The sequence below is a fragment of the Hyperoodon ampullatus genome, assembly GCF_949752795.1.
Source record: "Hyperoodon ampullatus genome assembly, chromosome: 1".
Classification (NCBI taxonomy): Eukaryota; Metazoa; Chordata; class Mammalia; order Artiodactyla; family Ziphiidae; genus Hyperoodon; species Hyperoodon ampullatus.
Window position 1 is genome coordinate 118,724,494 of NC_136914.1, and position 22,608 is coordinate 118,747,101.

The 22,608-nt window shown below is 34.0% G+C and overlaps 1 protein-coding gene across 3 annotated transcripts in view; it reads left to right on the forward strand.

Moving 5' to 3' along the window:
- The window catches only part of ARID4B (AT-rich interaction domain 4B), a 62,155-nt gene that overhangs the window by 16,270 nt on the left and 23,277 nt on the right, over nucleotides 1–22,608 (forward strand). Inside the window, exons 5-11 of one of the 3 annotated variants that reach the window (XM_079701423.1) lie at nucleotides 81–235; nucleotides 3,750–3,822; nucleotides 5,747–5,841; nucleotides 6,927–7,024; nucleotides 7,788–8,031; nucleotides 8,336–8,511; nucleotides 12,413–12,664. In XM_079701423.1, the coding sequence (XP_079557549.1) occupies nucleotides 81–235; nucleotides 3,750–3,822; nucleotides 5,747–5,841; nucleotides 6,927–7,024; nucleotides 7,788–8,031; nucleotides 8,336–8,511; nucleotides 12,413–12,664 (1,093 nt within the window). The remainder of the gene's footprint in view (nucleotides 1–80; nucleotides 236–3,749; nucleotides 3,823–5,746; nucleotides 5,842–6,926; nucleotides 7,025–7,787; nucleotides 8,032–8,335; nucleotides 8,512–12,412; nucleotides 12,665–22,608) is intronic. The other 2 variants (XM_079701424.1, XM_079701425.1) reach the window with 2 other exon arrangements.

Genomic DNA, 22,608 nt, shown 5'->3' on the forward strand with positions numbered 1-22,608 from the left:
TTTCTTTTTCCTGTTAGTATTTTTAGACAAATCAGTTGTCTTAATTTCTCCAGTTGATATAGTTTATGGTCTCTTTCCAGCCTTTGATCAGGCACTTGAGTTTCACAAAAGTAGAACTATTCCTGCTAACTGGAAGACTGAATTGAAAGAAGATAGTTCTAGCAGTGAAGCAGAGGAAGAAGAGGAGGAGGAAGATGATGAAAAAGCAAAGGAAGATAACAGCAGTGAAGAGGAGGTGAGTAAACATAGTTAATGCCTTTTCAAATGAAGGACACGTTTCCTTTGTGAGTTGGGATTTGGCTAAAGTCATTAATCACTTAAATATTTTTAGCATTAGAAGTATTTCATAATACAGTTGTGCTTGTGATATTCATCATAATCAAGTAGTTTGCTTGCTTACCTTAAAACAGAAATATGGTCTTGTGAAATTAAAAATATTAAGTATAGTTATCTCAGTAACCTCAAAAAATATTTCTTAATCTTCAGTCCATAATGTATGTAAGTGTCAAATCAATATGTTGTACACCTGAAATTAATATAATATTGTATGTCATCTATACTTCAATTAAAAAAATAAAAAGGGAAAAAAATGTTTCTTAATCTTGCTGTGCTTTTTGTTTATCAGATGGTTAAGGAAATCCCTACCTAATATAGGAAGACCCTACTTTCATATGCTTTTTACCATCATGTAGACAGCTGTCACCTCATAGTATGTTTACATCTACATATTTTATTAAAATACCTAGTAAAGTATAAAATATGTCTTCCATCTAGTATTAAAGGAATAAATAGTAAAAAAAAAGTAAAGATTAATATCTCTTTAATTCAGAGAATCTTAAATGACTTTATCTAATACAACTGGGTAGATAGTTCTAATTAGATCATAAATAAGACATCTGTCAATTTATATGGATCAAGGAGCTAAATTTATATTTTATTTTAGCTGTTACTTTAGGTCTAGCAATGACAAGTACCGGGAAAAGATGCTCATAATATTACTAGTGACATTGCACCACTGTGCTCTTTAATGGTTTGTTGGACGACTTTATCAGAGTTATTGGGGGAATGGTGCAGGTAGTGAAACTGCAATACGTGACCATGAAGTGAATTGTATTTAATGTTTTTAGGAAACAAAGATAAGTTAATATGTAATAATTTAGGTAAGTTATAAAATTCTGCCATTTAACTGTAGTAAGCAACTAGTAATGAAATAGGATTGTTTTAGAGTTTATGTTTTATAATATAGTAATCTATGACAGTGTGTAGTGTAAAAGTTTCGCAGGCTTCAGTCTCCTTCCCTACTGCCTTCTATTTAAAACGCTTGGAGCCATCAGTTCCTTGCTTAAAACCTCTGCAGTTGCTTCTTATCACTCTGAAAATCAAGCTTCACTTTTAGAACCTCCCTTTGTAGTCCCACCCCTGCCTTTTTTTTTTTTATACTTTTTTTGGCGGGGGGTAGGAGTTTATTAATTAATTAATTTTTGCTGTGTTGGGTCTTTGTTTCTGTGTGAGGGCTTTCTCTAGTTGTGGCTAGCGGGGGCCACTCTTCATTGCGGTACGCGGGCCTCTCACTATCGCGGCCTCTCTTGTTGCGGAGCACAGGCTCCAGACATGCAGGCTCAGTAGTTGCGGCTCACGGGCCTAGCCACTCCGCGGCATGTGGGATCCTCCCAGACCAGGGCTCGAACCTGTGTTCCCCGCATTAGCAGGCAGACTCTCAACCACTGCGCCACCAGGGAAGCCCACCCCTGCCTTTTTTTTATATTACTTCTCTTGGTATACCCTCCTACTTTTTTTGGGGGGGGGTTGCTGCGTGGTGCATCTTGCGGGATCTTAGTTCCCTGACCAGGGATTGAACCCAGGCCACAGAAGTGAATGTGCTGAGTCCTAACCACTGTACTGCCAGGGAACTAACTCCCTACCCATCTACTTATGAACATTATGTTGCAGCAACATCAAATTACATACCTCGTTTCTACTCACCTCTGCACAAACCAATTCCTCTGCCTACAGTGCCCTCCCCCCGTCAGCCTGACACAGTCCTGTTCGGTTTTTTAAATACTACTGACATGCCCCCTCTGTAAAGGGAAACGCCCTGAGAACTATCACCTTCCTCACCTTAGGAAAAGTTTAATCACTCAATTTGCTAATATAAACTACTACTATTCTTGTAGAAATTTTTGCCTACATATATATGTGTACATACATATGTACATATATTTATTTTCTATTTGTTTTCTCTCCTACTAATCTGTAAGCTCCTCAATGGTAGGGACTCTGTCTTACTTGTACTCTGTCATAGTGTGTAACGTGTAACAGATGTTCAATAAGTATTAGTTACCAAAACTTCTGTCGCTTAGATTTATGTTTTACAAATGTTTTTGTAAAAGCAGATCTGGTTTCCAGTTTAAACTTTTTTTTTTAAGTTAAATTCAAACTTCACTTAAATTTTGTTGCAACAGGAATACATTTGACAGTTTATGTAAGTCAAATATTGTACCTTGGGAGCATTTAAGATAATATCTAGAAAACAGATTTCCTTAGACTTACATCTGACTACCTTACCACAATCCAGTGTATGTGGACCATGTTTAAGTTGAGAAATACAGATTTATCCTGAACAAACTAATAATTGTCATTGATTCTTCTCTTCCCAATTAGCAAGCATAATAGTTTATCAACATGAGTTTTTGTTGCTTTAACTTCCTTCCTTTTTTCTGCTAGCTTATAAAATAAAGAGGCAAATCTCACTCAAACAGTAGCATTAGGCTAATGATTTTTAAAATTAAAATGATTTATTTAGACTACCAGTTGCAAAGTACGCTCCTGACTTTTACTGTTAGTAGTACATTTGTTTCAGCCAGAGTAACTGTAAAGCCTAGGTGTATATTTTGAATCACTTCCTCTGCAGTTACTCCTGATCATGTTCTGTAATGGCAGGTGCCATTGCTTTTTTCTCTTTTGTTTGACTCAGCACCTTGCATGGTGCCTACACTTACCGGTGCTCATTAAATATTGTTGAATGGCTTGATAGTCACTGAATTGATGAGTTCCTCCATCTCACCTGCTACCCTGCTCCTTGCAGGTTGCTTCAGGACCAGCTCCCTACTGCCACAGCCCCTGGCCACAGCAGCAAGAAGCTAGTCCCTCCCTTGTAATTGATAAATTCGGGAACTATTTTATTACTTGAAGATTTCCCTAAGTCTGAATCTTCAGGTATTGTAGATCAAGTTTGTTCCCCACTTTACTGAATTTATAAGCTCGAAGCACTATACAGTGGGGCCGTATATATATAATGAAGGATAATTGTAGTCGCAGTTAATGGGAACCACACTTGTTCAGTTCCTTGAGGAGCAATAATAGAGTTAGTTTTGATGGTAAACCCTGACCCAATTTAATATAAGTGAGAGTAGGTCTTCTTGAGCCTATGACCTAGTCCTATGAAGGACTAGATCTCTGATCTGGTAAAAAGTTCATGAATCATTTTGCTGGTCTCATTTCTTATATGAGCATTTACATTTGGAATTGTCACTATTGAGATAACCTTTTAGGACATATTTCTCTGTAAAGCATGAAATGTCTAGGCTTTCTGGTTTTGAATAGCTTAGTGTTAAGAAATAATTTTAATTTGGTAAAAAGCCTTTGAAATATTCCAGTATTAGTCTTTGCTGTTGGTAGGAAAGCTACTTGTGTTAGTAAAATGCTTAACTGAGGAAAATAATATTCTTTTCTTCTGTGACTAAAATTAGGAAGAAATAGAACCATTTCCAGAGGAAAGGGAGAACTTTCTTCAACAGTTGTACAAATTTATGGAAGATAGAGGTGAGTGTTTTTTCTTTTATTCATCATTAATGTAGGTATCAGATAATTAATATCTTAAAATAAGAATTCTGTTTATTAAGCTGCATGTCACTGGTAATCATGGCTATCTTTTTGATTTCCAATCACCAGCATCTTAGTATGGTGTCTGTCACATAGGAAGTGGAATGTGGAATTTGACAGTATTTTGATGGATATTATTGCCGTGGACCCATAAATTACTGTATGCTGTCCTGTCTGTCCCCCCACCCATTTATGGGACCCCCCCAAAGAACTCTTACACTAGGAAACAGTAGCAGAATGGGTATCAGAGTACCATTTTATTTGAGCCTACATACATGCCTGTAGAAAAGCCTCTTCTCTAAAATCACTGTTTGCTATTCCCAGCATGTGTGTGTGTTTGTGTGTGTGAGTGAGTGAGTGAGAGAGAGAGAGAGAGAGAGCGAGAGAGAGCGAGCGAGCACACATTCTAAGATGGGCCTTATAAGTCTTCTTATAACCCAGCCACATAGAACTAAGAACAGAATTAAACCATCCATAGAGAAAGGTGACCAAGTCTCAAGGTGAGCCTGGGCTTAACTTATCGAATCTGCTTTTGTGGTTTAAGAAATACGAGCATTGGGGGAAAGAGGAATGGGTACCTAACAATAACTTTTAATTTGCAGTGATGACCTAGTCCACCAATAACTATGGTCCTGTTACTCTCTTGCTTATCTGCTGTTCAGAGTATAGTTTCTCCTTTCCTGGGAAGATGCTAGAAAAGGAGTGGTGAGAGGCAGAAAGCTTTCTAGCTTGAGGAGAAGGACAAAATGAATGAATAATACTTGAAAGTGCTACTGTGCTCTGTGAATTAATGTTTTTTTTAATCCAGTTTTGTATTGTTGATGAGTAGAAGCTGGCTTGGTCTTCTTTTTGCTCTCATAAATCATAGTGGCTACTACAATGTGGGTATCTTTTTATTCTTCAATATAAAATGTTCTTGATTCCTATATTATTTATTTGTATGAATGGAGGCTTGGCCTAAGACGGCAGGCTATTTCTTTTTTTTTTTTTTTTTTTTGGTACGCGGGCCTCTCACTGTTGTGGCCTCTCCCGTTGCGGAGCACAGGCTCTGGATGCGCAGGCTCAGCAGCCATGGCTCACGGGCCCAGCCGCTCCACGGCATGTGGGATCTTCCCGGACCGGGGCACGAACCCGTATCCCCTGCATCGGCAGGCGGACTCTCAACCACTGCGCCACCAGGGAGGCCCCAGGCTATTTCTTAAGCTTTTTTGTGTAAGGTAAATAAAAAAGTGAAGAAAATGAATAAAATCTAATACTAGAAAAGAGTGAAAAATGTGATTATGCCAGTCATATGTTTTTTGGAAAGGGCAGTAAGTTGTGTATCTCTATCCTGTTGTTTTCTCTACCACATCCTAACAGTTTGATAGTTTTAGTGTTCTTCTCCTACATTTTCTCATGTTAGAATAAACAACACTATAGCTTTATTCTAGAATTATTCTTTAGAATAGTAGAAAATTAGTAAAATACAAAGGAAGTATCATAAAGATAACTCTAATTGTGACACAGTTGCCCATCAATTATCTCAACACTTTTTTCAGTTCTACCAAACCTTGTTACCCTGATTTTTAAAAATTTTTGTTGGTATTTTATTTTGCTTCATTTAGTATTTATTCTTTTGCTCATCAGGGGAATGAAAGTCGAATGAAATCATATAAATAAGGTTTCAAAAATCTGATATAGGAAAACAATTTTTTAATGAAATGGGTTTAAGTAGTAGGTATCATGTTTTTGATTAACGAGGGATTTTTTTTCTCATATATACACACTTTACACTATGTATATTTGGTGGTAATGTTTGAATCTTTTCAGAGTTTAAGTTAAAAATGTAGCATCGTTCTAATATATTTCGTGTTTCCTTTAATAGGCACACCCATTAACAAGCGACCTGTACTTGGATATCGAAATTTGAATCTCTTTAAGTTATTCAGACTTGTACACAAACTTGGAGGATTTGATAATGTAAGTATTACGATCAAAAGTGAAACATGTTTTGCATACATGTTTTGTCATCTAAAAATTATCTAAAGTTGTCTATTAATAAAAACCTAAGAATAAAAGGAAAAGAAAATGGAGAGTATAAGTTAGAAACAGCTAGCTTCCTCAGTCCAAATTTAAATTTAATTAAAGATTTAAAAAAGTGAGCTTTCTGATTTACTGTTAAATTTGTCAAACTTTCATAAACTACCTGAGTTATAACACAGCCATATTAGTGGAGATTCTTCCTTTCTCTGTCTCTTTTCCATTAGACTGTAAGGTCATTGAGAGCAGGGATCTGTCTTAATATTCTTTATATCCTTAATCTCTACCACTGTGCCTTATATATGTAGAAAACATTATTTGCATATATATGCAGAAGATCTTCGTTGAACTGAAGAAATTATCTTAAGGTTGCCATGATGTATGGTGCCCATCCAGTTATGGCTATTCTGGAGGAACAAAAAGTATTCTGCATTACTAAGATTCATAAAATTGCTTTGATTTATTAGCTTATATATTTTATGGGAAATCATACATCATTAAAACTTTTTATCTCTGTCTTTTCATTAAGATTTTGATTTAGGAATGTGGATGTTTTCTTATTTATTATATATAGCAGGGTTTCTTTAAAAGTCAAATGGGGACTGCTTGGCGCTCCAGTGGTTAAGACTCCGTGCTTCCATTGCAGGGGGCACCAGTTCAATCCCTGGTTGGGGAAGTGGGATCCTGCATGCCATGCTGCGTGGCCAAAAAAAAAAAAAAAAAGTCAGATGGCCTAGTATTTCAACATTTGTAATTCTCTGAGATTTGTTAAAATACCAAAACTTACTTTAAAACATTGTTGTAAACCAGGTTTTTGATTTAGAATTTATCAAGATTGATATTTTTCATTCCTTCAGACTGGAACCAACAAATATAGGAATATTTGTGTGTATACACACACACACACACACACACACACACATACACATATATACACATATACACATATATATATAGTATTTATCAAACTTTTATCGCATTCCCACCTTTTAATTTGGGAGTTTTCATTTCACTTTGTCTGTTAGATTGAAAGCGGAGCTGTTTGGAAACAAGTCTACCAAGATCTTGGAATCCCTGTCTTAAATTCAGCGGCAGGATACAATGTTAAATGTGCTTATAAAAAGTAAGTAGGTGTACTTGATATAGCTATATTCAATATTTTACCTAGAAAGCAGGATGGAATTTACCATATAACTGAGGCTAGTAATTTCTTCTAAGAAGAAATCAAGAAAGTTTTACTAGAGTAATCACTCTGTAATAGCGTTTTCTAGAGTGTATTCCATGAATACTAGATCTGTGAGAGTGTCTGTGAAGAAAGTTTTTGTGGCCAAGTAAATTTGGAAAGTATGTGTAGGAGTTAAAATGCCAAAGTTTTTTTTAATGCCAAAGTTTTAAAGTCAAATAAACCCAGGTTCGAGTCCTGGTTCTGCCGGTTATTTGCTTTTTGTGCCCTTGGACCATTTATTTGTTCTCTCAAGCCTCAATTTCCTCTTTTTTTAATGAGATGATACTGTTTGCCTCATAGGATTACTCTGATGAGTTAATGAAATTTTACATGCCAGTGCCTGTCATATAAGAAGTGCTCAACAAATAGATGCTATTACTAATTCTTCTAATAGCTACTGTTGTTACAATTACTACATTTAAGAGGATGACTGTCTTTTCACTTTTAGCATCTTTTTTTAATGAATTTATTTTTCTTTGAAAAACGTTTCTGTTTGAGTAAAAAAGATTGGGAAGAACTAAACTAGAGTAAATTTGAATATTAGCATAGCTCGATATCTGAGCACTTAAACAGGAGAAATGAACACATATTTTAAGAACTACAACTCTACAGTAACATTTCAAAATGTTTTCCCAAATGTAACTTCTTTTCATATTTCCAGATACTTATATGGTTTTGAGGAGTACTGTAGGTCGGCCAATATTGAATTTCAGATGGCATTGCCAGAGAAAGTTGTTAACAAGCCTTGTAAGGAGTGTGAAAATGTAAAAGAAATAAAAGTTAAGGAAGAAAATGAACCAGAAATCAAAGAAATAAAGATTGAAGAGGAGGAGAATGTAATACCAAAAGAAGAAAAGCCTACTGAAGAGGGTATTGAAAGAAAGGAAAATATTCAGCCCTCTCTGGTAAATAAGATACTGTTGATAGTCCTTTGCCTTCTTTAGTGCATTTTCTACATCCTCTGTAAAGATTACATAGTTAATTTATTATATAATTTTATACTTTATTGTTCATGCACTTTCTTCATTAAGTGCTATTTTTGTGTTCAAAATAGCTGTTAGCTATTTTTGCCTAGTGTTTTAGTAGTTTCTTAAAATAACTTTCTCAATGTTAGTATTCGTTGGTACCTCCTTTTGCTAACAATTAGATAATGGAATTAGGTTGACAGTTTTTACTTTTGTTGGTATAGTTCCTCTGATCTTTTTCTAGGGAAGTAAAAAGAATTTATCAGAATCTGTACCTACACAGTCTGATCAGGAAAGAGAGGTTAATGTGAAAAAAACAGAAGAAAATGAAAATCTGGAAGATAAAGATGATGAGACAACTGGGGTAGATGAATCCCTCAGCATAAAGGTAGAAGCTGAAGAAGAAAAAGCAAAATCTGGGTAAGAAATTTGTTTTTGGTTAAGATGCATTTTGGCTGAATGAATCCTTATAATTTGCTCTTTGTATGTGTGTGTGTATGTATGAATCTAAATTTGACCAAATAAATGAGTGATTTAAATTTGCATTTATTATGTAAATAGTATTTGCCTCCTTCAGAGACCCTACTAATGCAAATTTGTAGCAAAAGATCATATTTTTGATCCATTATTCTTGCTCTCATCATGGAAATTTATGAAATTTCGAGCTAGAGAAAAGCACTTCTTACTGCCTTAACCTCTGCTGGATAACCAGATAATATAAATTTGGGAAGATGGCCTTCTCCAGTGTTTTGTAGATGGTATGTTGGCTCTAGATTTTGAGAATTGTAACCATTTTTTAAGGAAAAAATAAGAATGGAAAAGTGCTAGTAATTAGTTTTTAAAAAGCCAGAATTGTTATGTTGTGTTTTATGTGGTAGTAGCATTTACTTGTTTTGGTCAGTTTGGGATAATGAATTATTTAGCAGTGTAATCTCTATACTGATAGGTGATCTTTGGCATCTGATTTTGTGTCTGAGGTTTAAAAAACCTAAATATTCCCATTGTTAGTGGTTCTTTTAAATAAGTACAACCAAATATTTTTTTGATCATTTTCGTATTTTTCTGAAATTTGGCCACAGCATGCAGACAAGCAGGGAAGAGAAAAAACCATGCTTAGATGAATATAGTAAAAAGTGTTTATTATACTTTGTAATATATATATCTGTGTGTACAAACGTGTATTTCAAGCACTCCTTACTGATATTGGAAATTATTTCAACTATTAAGAAACTTAGTGAGTATTCAGCTCTTTGCCTAAAATCTCTGCTCATTTTAGTGTTCTTCTGAAGTTTTGGCCACAACATGCAAATATACATGAAAAAACGAAACAAAACTGGGTTTAGATGAATATAGTATAAGTGTTTGTTCATTTTACGTGGCTATATTTCTGTGTGTGTTAAATGTATATTTGAAGTACTCTTGCTGCTACTTGGAGACTATTTTAACTATTAAGAAATTTCGTAAGGATTCAGCTTTTTGCTGAATTTTTAAATACGTAGACATTTCCAGAGTATCTACTGTGTGGAAAGCCCTGTGATTAGCCTGTATTTTCTCTTTGTTACTAATAGTTATCTTAAATTTTCAAGGTACTTCAGCTTATTTTATGGTATAAACTATATTCTGCAGATTTTTAAAAATCTTTCAACTATATGGCCTTTTTATTTACCACAGATATTTATAAATATATCATACAACAAACTGAAATTTTCCTGTTGTGACTGCTTTAGAAGTGTTATGGGTTCTTTAGAAGCTTTACGGGTTAGAAATGTCCAAAATTGATCTCTGAATTTTATTAGATAAGTGCAATAGAAACTTTTATAATTATAAAGAATTAATGTGTAAGTATTTTTCTAGTATATAAACTTTCTCTAAGTAATTAGCTGCTACCAAGAACTTTCAGTGTTCTTCCCTCATAGTCCAGGTATGGGAGAGTAAATCATTTAATTTATGTAAAATGTCTGGTTCAGTGCCTGGCCCATAATAGGTACTAATAAACCGAAGTAGTTTTTTTGTTTTTAATTTGTTCCATTGTAAATAAGGCATATGACATCAACCTTGGGAAATTTGATATTTCTTTGTGAGTTCGGATGAAAAGTTCCTGGTCGATACATTTGGTTTCCCAAACTGTAGTTCTCTAAAAGCTAACTAATGGGGCGTGCGTGCATGTGTGTGTGTGCGTGTGTGTGTGTGTTGTGTTTGTGTGTATGTATGTGTGTGTAATATATACATCAACTTAATTTTTTTAACCTGTGTACTGGCTGCATTTTATACTTTGAAAGGCTCTCTTTCTTGGCATTCTGTGTTCTGTTTAGTTTAGTGCATTTACCTCTGATTTTGCCAGTAAGAGGAGGAGGAGGAGAATATTTGCTTTGGCTGATAACCAGTAATTGTGTTGTTTGCTTCTCTATAATTCAGTGTATTAGTTGAGTGATTCCTATTTGCTTTGCGTCTGAGGTTGACATTAAATGAGAATTTTTAATTTTTGACTGCTTTTTAAAATTAATGCAGAATATTAGGTTTTTATTCCAGATTAAATAAAAGATTGTCCTGGCTACCACTTTAAGTCAGGTTGTGCTTGCTATCATTGGCATTTACCAGTGTGCTCAGTGCATTATATAATGTAAGATACAGTTTAGTTTTCGTTTTAAAAATTTTAGACTTTTTATCTCTCATATATCTTTTATCTCTTTTATGATGATTCTGAGGTGCATGATAAATCTCTTTGGTACATAATCAGTCTCTGTTGTAGCCACCAGAATACACTTCCTTTACTCCCTGATGTGCAGGGATATACTTTTATGGTTTAAACAAGTAGTGTTCTTTCAAAAAAAAGTCTTAACTATTTTAATTTTATATATGTATACTACATATATAGTATATATAAATCATTTACTTAAAGTTGTTAATAATAGTTTATCATCCATAACATCCTTTCTGATAATTTCTTAGATATTTTAGCCTTATTAATAAGTTTTTCTTCATTATAGAAATGTTAATATATTTTCAGTAACAGAGTTCATATTTTTTATCTCAGATTACAGCTGGATTCATTTAATTTTTTAAGTACCTATTTATTTGACTGTAAATGAGTCTTTAAAATAGGATTAATTCTTAAGGATCTTTGTAGACTTTATGATGTATTTCAGAGAAAATTGGCTCATTTGGTACTTTAGCATATAAGAATATAAAACTAAAGTTATCAGTGGAGGAAGACTTTTTATATAAATATTAATAGCCATTAACTTTTAAAGCTTAATTACTTAAGTTGTCTTGTGGTTCTGTTTTATGACATTTATTCATTTGTCAGCTGTAAAGTGATGGATTCTTTTTGAGAGAAAACTGTTGTAATAAGTATAGACATATTGCAGAGCAAATTAAAACTAAATATAGTCCAGAATTTCCTATTGAAATTTTTTTTTTTTTTGTAAATCTAGTGCCTGGAAAGATTTATAATTTAAGATTTTCTCCAATTTGTTGAACACAGATTTGTGGCTAATATAAAATGAATATGAATGCTCAGCTTTAGAAGGTGCATGATATTGAGAAGACCAGAATGGTTTGCATTGCTGCTTCTAGAATGCAAATGACTTTTAGTTTCATATTATTTGGAATTGGCCTCTCATATACCTATTTCTTCAGAACTTTAAAGTTGAGAGAATTGGTAGAAGAGGACTTGCAGTAAATATGTGTTAAAGAGAGCAGAAATTGTGTTGAAGTTTAGAAGAATAGAAAGAAAAAACCTGATGTGATAGCAATATGAAGTTAGTAGGATATTACTGTGAAAGGTAAAGTAATATTTCATTTAGTATAACTTTTGAAAATTTAGTTGGAATTATTTTAAAGTTATTAAGACTAGCCATTTGGCTAGTAAAAAGTTTTGTTTAAACATCCTGAGGTTGGAAATATTTGAATGAAAAATAATTTTTAGTCAGAAAATGGCTATAAGGTGTGATGATTTTTGTTTTTGTCAACTGAGATGTAAAACACTTTGACAATAAAACATGAGAAAAATGTTACATTCGACCTTACTAGTTTCTTGCTATTCAACACAACTTCTATTCTTCTGGCTGTTGGACATTTTCTTTTAATGCACTTACTTTTCCGTTTTAATTTTCTCTAAATGTATCTTTCTGTAACCATCCATGGTCATCCTACACAGTTTTAGTTTTTAATATTAAATAGAAACTCAGAGAATATCATACACTTGGAACCTGCTGTTCCCGGAACAATCACAGCCACGATTTTTATCATTTTATGTGGTTTGGAACTGAAAAGCTTATGAAGTGTCTTTTATTAACTGCAATTTTTTAAACCTTTCAAGAGATGAAACGAATAAAGAGGAAGAGGAAGATGATGAAGAAGCAGAAGAGGAGGAGGAGGAGGAGGAAGAGGATGAAGAGGATGACGACAACAATGAAGAAGAGGAGTTTGAGTGCTATCCACCAGGCATGAAAGTCCAAGTGCGGTATGGACGAGGGAAAAATCAAAAAATGTATGAAGCTAGTATTAAAGATTCTGATGTCGAAGGTGGAGAGGTCCTTTACTTGGTGCATTACTGCGGATGGAATGTGAGGTAACTTGAGTTTTAGCTAGTGATTACTACCTAAAAACACTTGTAAAATAATTTCCTATTTTAATATTTAACGAATTACAGATTTATTAGTATTCTAATTGAGGGCACAGTATACCACACAAAAAACATGTAGTTTTGGCAAGTAAGTGCCTCGCTCAGTGACTTCCTACTTGTTGTTTTCAGTAGTTCAAAGGTATCCTTAGTGTCTGGAAAACTGAAGTCTATGTAGCTGATTTTTATGTTATGCATGTAGATTAATAGAGGCAACATTATTAGTGAAATGATAGAAAAATTTCTTTAAAAGGTAAAAGGGCTTTGAGCTTCTTGATGTCCACAAGCCAGTTATCAGGCTTCTTGGTCTCTTGCATTTTCAGCCACCTTGCTGCAGTAACCTCTTCTTTGTAATCTTGTTTCTTTCCTTTAGTAGGCAGGGATTTTAAAGTTGTGATTTCTTAGGAAGCTTTAGCTATTTCAAGAAAGCCTTATCTCCTCATTAACAGCTCTTGCATTACAGCCTTGTTCACAAGCCTCCGAAATTAATTTTTATGTTTGAAACAGTATCGTTGAAATGTTATGAGCAAGTCTGCTTGACTGAAATAGAGTGCACGATCCGACTGCTACTCACCTAGGGAACTGAAAGGCGAGACTGAATTTTCTTTTTGTACAAGTTTGCTTTGGTTTATCCAAAGAAATTTTATGTTTGAATTTTATCCAAAGTTGGCAAGCCAGTTTTGGGATCTGAGCATTTTGATATCTTTTAAGAAAAACCTTGTTTATTTTGGAATGTTTGATATATTTGAAGTAGACTGTGATAGAGTTGTAGCCCTTGAAAAGGTAACCATTGAAGTTTTCAGTGGTAGTTTCACGGTGTGCCTAGTGTCTTCTTCAAGGAGGAATACAGTTCTCATGCTTTATATTTAAATTGTATTCTGTGGTTTGGGAAGTTTTTAAGAAAACATCATCGCATATTCTCTGTTTCTTAAAGTACACTCTTTGTTTCTTAAAAGTACAATTTGTGTTCTCCTTCTGCAGCAATAGGAAGCTCTATCTAGAAGCATTATCTTCTGATTACCTTTCTTAATTTGAGAGAAGTGCAGTTCTGATCCATTCTGAAGCTTGGAAGAAAATAGCAACTTAAGTCATAAGGAAATGTTTAGGAGTTTTGTTTGGGACTTTTTCTTTATTATTTCTACCAGGAAGGTTAACAAAGTTTTGGATTTTAAGAATGCCTATCATCAGTATTGTCCTGATGAAACATAAGCTTTCCAGATACCTCCTTCAACATCGTGTGTAATTTATCCTTTTGGCTGTTGGTTCTTGCGCTGCCCCTGTGGTGCGTGATTTTCCTCACCTGAAGGGCTGACTGTTAATGATCATGTTCAAAGGAAGACACTTGAGATCTCAGATAGAGCTGTTATCAGAATATTTTCCTGTTTTTGATGTTTAATCATTTTGATTTTACATTAAATGATCTTATTAAATATAAATTTAGAGGGAGTTCCACTTTGGCATAGGATGTAAATGTAAATGTTGAATATGTTAGTTTAAAGTTAGGAAGGAAAAATTGAATCAGCAAAAATTAATAATTACTAAGTAATGCCCACAAGATAGATAATCTGAGCTACATCATCTTTTACCTCTTTTTTTCAGTTCTTCTGGTTATTTTGCTAGTTTATATAATGAGGCAGTTTTCCCAGTGGCCTTTATAAAATGCTTTAAATTCTGTGACAAATGGATAGAATTTAGGCGTTCTCAAGTTTCACTGTAATGAGGGCTTGATTATTTTCTGTTAATTATCTCATTAAACAGAAGGGGCTTACTAGATATAAGGATTGAGACATTCATAAAATTATTCTGCAATTAAGATGCAACTTTCTTTTGTTAAGAAAAGATTTGCTAAAGGAAAGCATAATCCTATCCTAGGAGCACTTGGATTTTAGAGGGTAAAAAGAATGTTCAGTACTTGAGCTTTGAAATTGATAGGGGGTTGGGTAGGGTAAGGGAGGATTTTAAATTGAGGCATTCAAGTTTTTAATAATATAGAAAAGAAAAACAAGACCTAGTTCAACAAGACATGCTTGTGTTAACAAGAAGGATGCCATCTACTTCTGACGACTCACACGTTTGTATGGTATGAACGTTCAAAAGAAGAAAACTTACCATCTTGATGAAGACCTGTAGGGTGGATCTCTACAGACTCCAGCATCATAGAGAAAACAATTGTACTTCAGTAGATGAAGCAGTTAATTTTCTTGTAGTCAACATAACAGTATTCCTATTTCTCTCTGGATTAATAACCAAAGAGTCTGTCTTATTGATGAATAAGCAATAATTATGATTTTTGCTGCTCCTTCATGTCTGAAGCTAATCTAATGAGGACCTCAACAAATCCTCATCAGCTCTACAACTATTTTCCTATTATTTTGGGGATCTTCAGCTTGATCTCTGAATTTACACTTGAGATGTGCAATTAGAAATGAAGATTTATGCATGAAGTTTCATAAAAATAGTTTTATCTTCATTGGCAGTTGTTTATTACAACAGCATTTTGGAAATTTTGTATGGAGATGTTTGCATTTTATTTGATCTGAAACATTTTCCATCAAACAGGTTTTTCTTAAAGAAAATAAGAATATCTTTCTTAGTTAGAAAAATACTGTTTTTCTTGTAATTTCTACATTTTTCCTTTTTTTCTAAAGTGCTGTCTAAACCTTTACATTACTTTTCATTTATACCCCTATTTCACAACTGAAAATGTTAATTTTTTTGTTACACAAGATAGCATTTGGGCTAATTTTTTTTTACTACTACAATGAGAAAAAAAGACATATTTACATACTTACATCACATTTATGGGAAATAGCCAAAATTCTGGATCCTAAACCACATAATGACTTATAAATGGTACAGTATTGCTACAGAATTTTTCCGATATGGTGGCCATATGTAAAACTATTGTCCAGTGCTATAGCATTTACTAGTTCACCACATGCTTTTTTACAGAATTTTTAAAAACTCATCTAAAAATAGCATTCAATATAGAAAAATGAGAAAGTACATAAAAGAAAGGATCACTACTAATACCGTTGTGTGTTCTCTTTTAGTCTTTTAAAAAATATATCTCCATATATTAAAAAAATTATAGTCATACTTCAGTAATTTTTAATTGTAGGCTCTGTTATATTTGTTTTAATTTCTCTTAGTGATGTTAATATTTTATAGATGTTTTTAGTATCATTAGCTAATTGGTCCTTTTCACTCTCAAGTTTCTAGGTCATGCCATAAAACATGAGATTGACGTTTGAAAATGAAGTTACACGTTGAAATTCACTGGCCATAAACTTGAGTGTGTTGGATTTATCCTTGTTCAGTAACAGCTATCCTTGTTCAGTAAAACAACCAAGTGTGTTGGAACTATCTAGGCTACTCGGCATGGGATTTAAAATACATCAGTATTTTATTATGTATCGATGCTGATTTATTTTTCTCCATTCATTTCTACTTTGGCTTTCCATAATCAAGGAGTTGGGAGTTTGATTAGAGAATTTTTTTTAATATTGATGATTCCCAACTGCATTAAATGATACCCTTAAGTAAAAGAAAAAGAAAAGAGAGACTAAAATTTCAACTGTAAAGCTCTTAAATAACTAACAACAGTTAGTTCTAGTCCATATTACAAGTTATAGAAAACTGAAAGTAAGATGAATTATACTTAAGTATATTATATGAAGTGAAAATGTATTTCATTTTAAAAAATACCTCATTTTTCTAAGCAAATTGGCTCCTCCTTGGAGGGAGTGGGTGGAGTGGGAACTAGTAAAAAGCTTTCACAAACAAATGGGTTTCATCCCATTTTTTGTGAACATTCAGCTGCTTTTTATCAAATATCTTCCTTTATTTGGCAAACATAAGTTCAACAGCTATAAGCCAAATACTGTGCTTGGCACTAAAGGTACAAAGAAATAGTCCCTAGCAAGGAATTCATTGTCCAGGTGAGGGGAGAGCCTCTCCAGCATGTACAGCCCCCGTCTCCCCCCGCCCTCATCCTCTCCTTATGTTGCTCGCATTCTTCAGTCATTTGTTAGAATCTTTCTGCTCCACAGCATCTGGGATCTTCCCGGACCGGGGCACGAACCCGTGTCCCCTGCACCGGCAGGCGGACTCTCAACCACTGCGCCACCAGGGAAGCCCAGAATCTTTTTTTTTAACCCCCATGTTCTTCTGTTGCTCTTGTGTTGTTGCTTTGTAGTACCTGCTTGACAAAACCCCAAGAACGCTGATGAAATCTAACACTCCTACTACTCCCTGCCTGCACCTGTGCAGCTGATCCTGTCTGGAGGAAAGCAAACAACCACAATGAGTGGTCTTATTTTAAATTCGTCACTGTGAACCTCAAGTGGGCGCTATATGTCCTCCTTCCATGCCCTTTCTGCTTTCTCAGACTATTCCTTTTTTTTAAGGGAGTAATTTTTAATTATTACAGTTTTTATTGGTATAATTAACATGCAGTATTATATTCGTTTCAGGTATGCAACATAATGATTTGATATTTGTATATATTACAGAATGATCACCACAATAAATCTAATTAACATCCATCACCATACATAGTTACAGAAAAAATTTTTTTCATACTGTTTCTTATCTCCTCAAATCCCCAGAAACTCTTCCCCCATCCTCACTTTCAGCTGGTGACCTCATTGAAAAATTGAAATAAGAGAATTTCTACAGAATTCCACTACATCACCTCTTACCTACATCTGCTGCCATGTTTTCTGCCTTCTCATCTTTAGCCTTAGGTGAACAAGCATGCTACTATCTAAAACCCATCTTCCAACTGCCATACCTTCTTGCCTAAATCAGAGATATGGTCCCAGAAATTCTCCCCTTTTTTCTCATTTTCTCGCTCTGTTCTAAACCATTCCCATCCACATATAGACCTGCAGTTATTTCTCTCATCTCATTTGAGCTTCCCCCTGCTTTCCCTACTGTGCTGTTTCTTTGCTCCACTTCCATCCAGCAAAAACAACTAGAGTTATTTACACTTGTTATCCAGTTTGTCTCCTGTTGTTTTTGTGTAAACCCAACCCAATAAGGCTTTCGCCTCCATCACACCTCCAGAACGGTCACCAGGGACCCCATCTAGCCAAATTCCATCCCTTATTTCTTGACCTCTTGTTACTTGCCTTACCTTAGTGCCTGAGCCAGCTGATCGCTCCTTTTGTGGTACTTTTCACGTGGGTTCCGGCTGCTGCAGCTGCAACTACTTTTCTGGTTTATTTTCCTTTTCTACTTTTCCCAAATTGAAAACCACCCCTCAGTCATTCTGTCATTTCTTATCTTTATGTGTTTTCTCCCTTCTAATTGTTCCCTTCTTTTATTCTTCTGGTATCCATTTTTAACTTATTTTACATTCTGTTCCTGATTTTCCAGTCCTGATTTGAGTCACTTTTTCTGATATTGAATTTTTCTGAATTATTTTTTGCAGCCAAAGGGATTTGACCTCCTGGAATATAACTTGCCTGTAGGACTGTGGGTAAATTTTTTTCCATTGTTTAAGCTTTTTAAATTGGGACCACATTACTTTACATTACGGAAGTACATTTAATTTTAAAACATGAAAAAAAACCCCTCAGTTTTCATATTCGTTCCATTAATATCCCTTAGCACATCTAGAATGTTCTGTACATGCCTGGCGTATGGTAACTATTAAACGAATATTGAACTAGATTGGACCTCCTGGCAATGAAATGGACGTAGAGCAGAAATTAAAATCTAAAAAAAGGGGACTTGTATATAAAAAGTGATACCTATGGAATATAGAGACTAGTGGGGAATTGGGACAGATGTTGCTTAGTTTTCTCACTGGAACCTCTTCTATATCATTTTACACATGGTAACTCTTTGCTTAACTTTTTGAGGAACAAACTGTTTTTCACAGAGGCTACACCATTTTACATTCTTACCAGCATTGTATTAGGGTTCCAATTTCTCCATATCCTTGCCAACACTTGTCATTTTCTGTTTTTAAAAAAGTGTTTATTTATAGTTAATCTAGTGGGTATCTCATTGTTGTTTTGATTTGCATTTCCTTAATAACTAGTGATGTTGAACATCTTTTCATGTACTTAATTTTATATGATCATTTGTATATCTTTTTTGGAGAAATGTCTATTCATGCTCTTTGCCCATTTTTGAATTGGTTGTTTTTTGTTGTTGTTAAAGAGTTGTAGGAGTTCTTCATATATCCTGTATACTAATCCCTTATCAGAGATGTCATTTGCAAATATTTTCTCCCATTCTGTGAACCCACAGAATTGTCCTTTCACCCTTAATAGTGTCTTTTTAATTTTGATAAAGTCCAGTTTATCTGTTTTTTCTTTGTTGCTCATGCTTTTTGTGTTGTATCCTAGAAAACATTGCCAAATCCAGTGTTATGAAAATTTCCCCATTTTCTTATAAGAATTTTATAGTTTTAACTCTAATATTTAGGGTTTTGGTCCATCTTGAGTTAATTTTTATATATGATTATGGTAGTCAATTTTTACAATGACCTCTTTGGGTAATATACAGAGCCCAACTCCTAATTAGCAGCCAAAATGGGATTCAGAGTAAGAGACTTGAATGAATCTGATTGGAAGTGCTCGTGTCCTGTGACCTTTCTTCCAGTCCCTGTCTCCTTTTGTTCCTTTGAAGAATTTTATGTCACTTTTTCAGCTTAATTTCCCTGTTCCTTCCCTGCCATACTTTCATTGTACATGCCTTTGGACTTAGGAATATTGATAAGAGTACAAAGTTGTTCTACTCATATGCTTTGAAATAATTACTCTGGTAATGATAGAAAGGAAAGCAAGGTACCCTATCTAGGAAATTGTCTGCTTTATTTTTATAGTTGGAAGTTAAAGAACTATAAATGAAGGTCATTTGACAATGCTTCCCAGGGAAATATCTGTCAGCCTGTTTTAAGGGGAGAAAGGGAACATTGCCCATATCTCTTTCACCAAGTCTTCCTATTCTCTTTGCACACTCCTCCTCCTCCTGTGTGCCATTCTTCTTTTCTTGATACCTCACTGCCATCTCCAAACTCTTGTCTCCATAAACCCTTATGTCACAGTCTCCTAGCCTATTTACTTCTGTTTATGCTATAAAGCATTATAATTAAAAACTACTAGGGAAGTCAAAGGACTGTATGTTACTGCTCATGTGAAAAATTCTTTTTCAGCATGCAAATGCTTTGTATCAGACAGTCCTACACGTAGAGAAATTTAAACGAAAGCTTATAAGCAATGAACAAGGTGAACATAAAAATAAATTTTTACTTAAAAAATGACTTTCAAGTTGATTAGTTTTTCAGTGCAAGTGAAAATAAAAATTTCCTTTGTGAAGAAGATTAATAAACTCATATATTTTTGCACTCAAATGGCCTCTCTCTCTTTCCTTCTTCCTTTTTTCCTTTCTCTCTCTCTTGCTCTCTCTCTGAGTGTTTACTTAACTGGGCCTGTTCCATTTAGTATTTTTTGTAGATTGACAGGTACATTTAATGTAAAGCATTAACTTGGACTGATTCCATTTCATAGTTTTGTAGATTGGCAGTTACATCAGTATGTTTGTCTAAATGTGCACAAACAGACTAATCCCCTAAACTTATCAAATATTAATAAAACAAACTTTGGGGATACTTTTAGAAGTCAGTATCTGCATCACAAAATACAATGAGTGCCAGAGTTGTTAACCATTTGCAGTGGTCTTTATAAGCCTGGTACAATGCTCTGTGATGTGTTCTTAACATTATATATTGGTACTACCTCTGCCTGAAGACCTATACCTTTGTTTCATTTTACAAAGTTAAATTCTCTAGGAAAACAGATCTATATAATTACAGTACATTTCTCTTGGGCTGTTTGCGTCAAATCTTTAATATGATGATGCTATAATATTCATGTTTTTATCATTCTGCTATTATGTTCCTTATTACAATGAACACCATTCCTGTTTCTTTGATGTGGATTTAACAGTGTTGTATGGAGTGGAAATATGAAATGTTAATAGCATGCTTAGAATTTTATTTTTTCAATAATGTGATGCTTTTATCTTTATTTTTGTTTTATCCTAAGTACATGACTAAAAGCATTAAATTGTAGTCAGTAGGTCTCTATAAATTTTGCTTTAGATATTCTCTCACATTAAAAATAAATATGTAAATTGAGATTATTATAGAAAATTCATAAAGTAGGTAAATATTGATTAAATTGCTTATAAAGTTTATAATTGATAATAACTAGTGCTGCTCTTCATCATGACTTGGTCTTTTTTTCTATTACGGTGTCATGTTTTTTCCCTCATAGTTTCTTACTCAATTAAGGGGGAAAGAATTCCTTTCCATGCTAAAGAGGGCCTAAATTTCCACTTTAGATGTGAGGTTTTTAAAAGCTAAGTTAGTTTTATGACATATATTAAGTTTTTTGCCTATAGATAGGATATAAAATACATATTGTTCAGCAATTATGAAATGAGTCTCTACAGAAAACAACATATTAATGATGTTAATATTTCACTTATATTAACGGTTAGTTATTAGATTTTATCTTTTATAATCTGTATGCATATTTTAAATAATGAGTTTTTAAGTGTTTTGTCAGTTCGGTTTTGTTGATGAAGTTATTTGTACAGTATCCTTATTCTGCATGTAATTACTGTGTGTGTTTATATTAATACATGGCTGATGATATTTCTTTGAAAGTGGTTTAGTTAGGTTTAAGCAGAACCAAAATCTGAACTGATGTGGGCACAGTAACCATTTTGGTATCTTATGTCTGGTTGACTAATGTTCTTTTCCATTTTTATTGTTGCTAAATGATTTCTTAGATGATTTGCCAACACATCCCTAAAAAAGTCAAAACGTTTTCTTTTTAGAACTCTGTTTTTCTCTGGTGAGAGCAAGTATGCTATGGTCTCTGAATGGTTCCTTTTAGCTTTGTATAAATATTTTAATTCAACACATTAAAATTTCAAATATTTACATAGCTACTTTTCTCGAATGGTTCAAAAGGTTTGTATTACTTATGTAATGACTGATTAGTGTTGTCCTCTCTGTTAAATTGTAAACTCCTTGTTAAGGAGCTGTGGTGCATTTATTACCCAGTGCCTAGCGCAGAGCCTGTCACATGATAGGTACCTAAGAAGTATTTGTCGAATGAATAAGCCCTTGTGTAGACTTCTAGTCTGGGAGTTTCATATAATTTTTTAAGTTGGGGGATCATCTGTTCTACCTTCTTCATTTTAGGTAGGTCAGGGAACAGACCGCTAGAAGTTAAATGAGTTGCTTATGCATCTGTTCCTTCATGTTTATTCCGTTAGTTGAATGTTAGATGATCTCAATAGACTGTTCTCAAATAAGTCAGTATATTCTTTGAAAATATTTTCCTTAGTACTTTAAATATCAGAGAAGATACTTGTCTAGACTCCATGCATTAATTACAATGAATTTATTGATAACTGAATTGAAAAAGTATGGTCTAATCATTAACAGACTTAGTCTTCATTTTCGAACTCAGTGTTTGTTAATATTTGTTCCAATATTTGTTTTTCTTTGTTTTCTGATATTTGTTTTTAAATGGAAGCATTTAGTAATCTTTTCCTTGTGCCCTAGCAAACTATATTTCCTTTTGTCACAAACAGGCCAATTACTCTCTTCTGTTCGTAATTTCTAAATTTAAAGTCCACCTAAAGGTAGTATAGTTTATATCAATAATCCAAACTTCCTTGTTTTCCTCAGACATTCTCATAAAACTCTGTTGCTTGGATTAAAGTTACAGGTCATTTTGTTTGTAGGCCAACCACTTAGCTTAAATTTCTCTCCTAGTTTTCAAGCTACATTATCACAGAACGTGAGAGCTGACAGCAATAGTCCTGCTAGCCTTGGGGAGAAATCTAGGTATTTAACA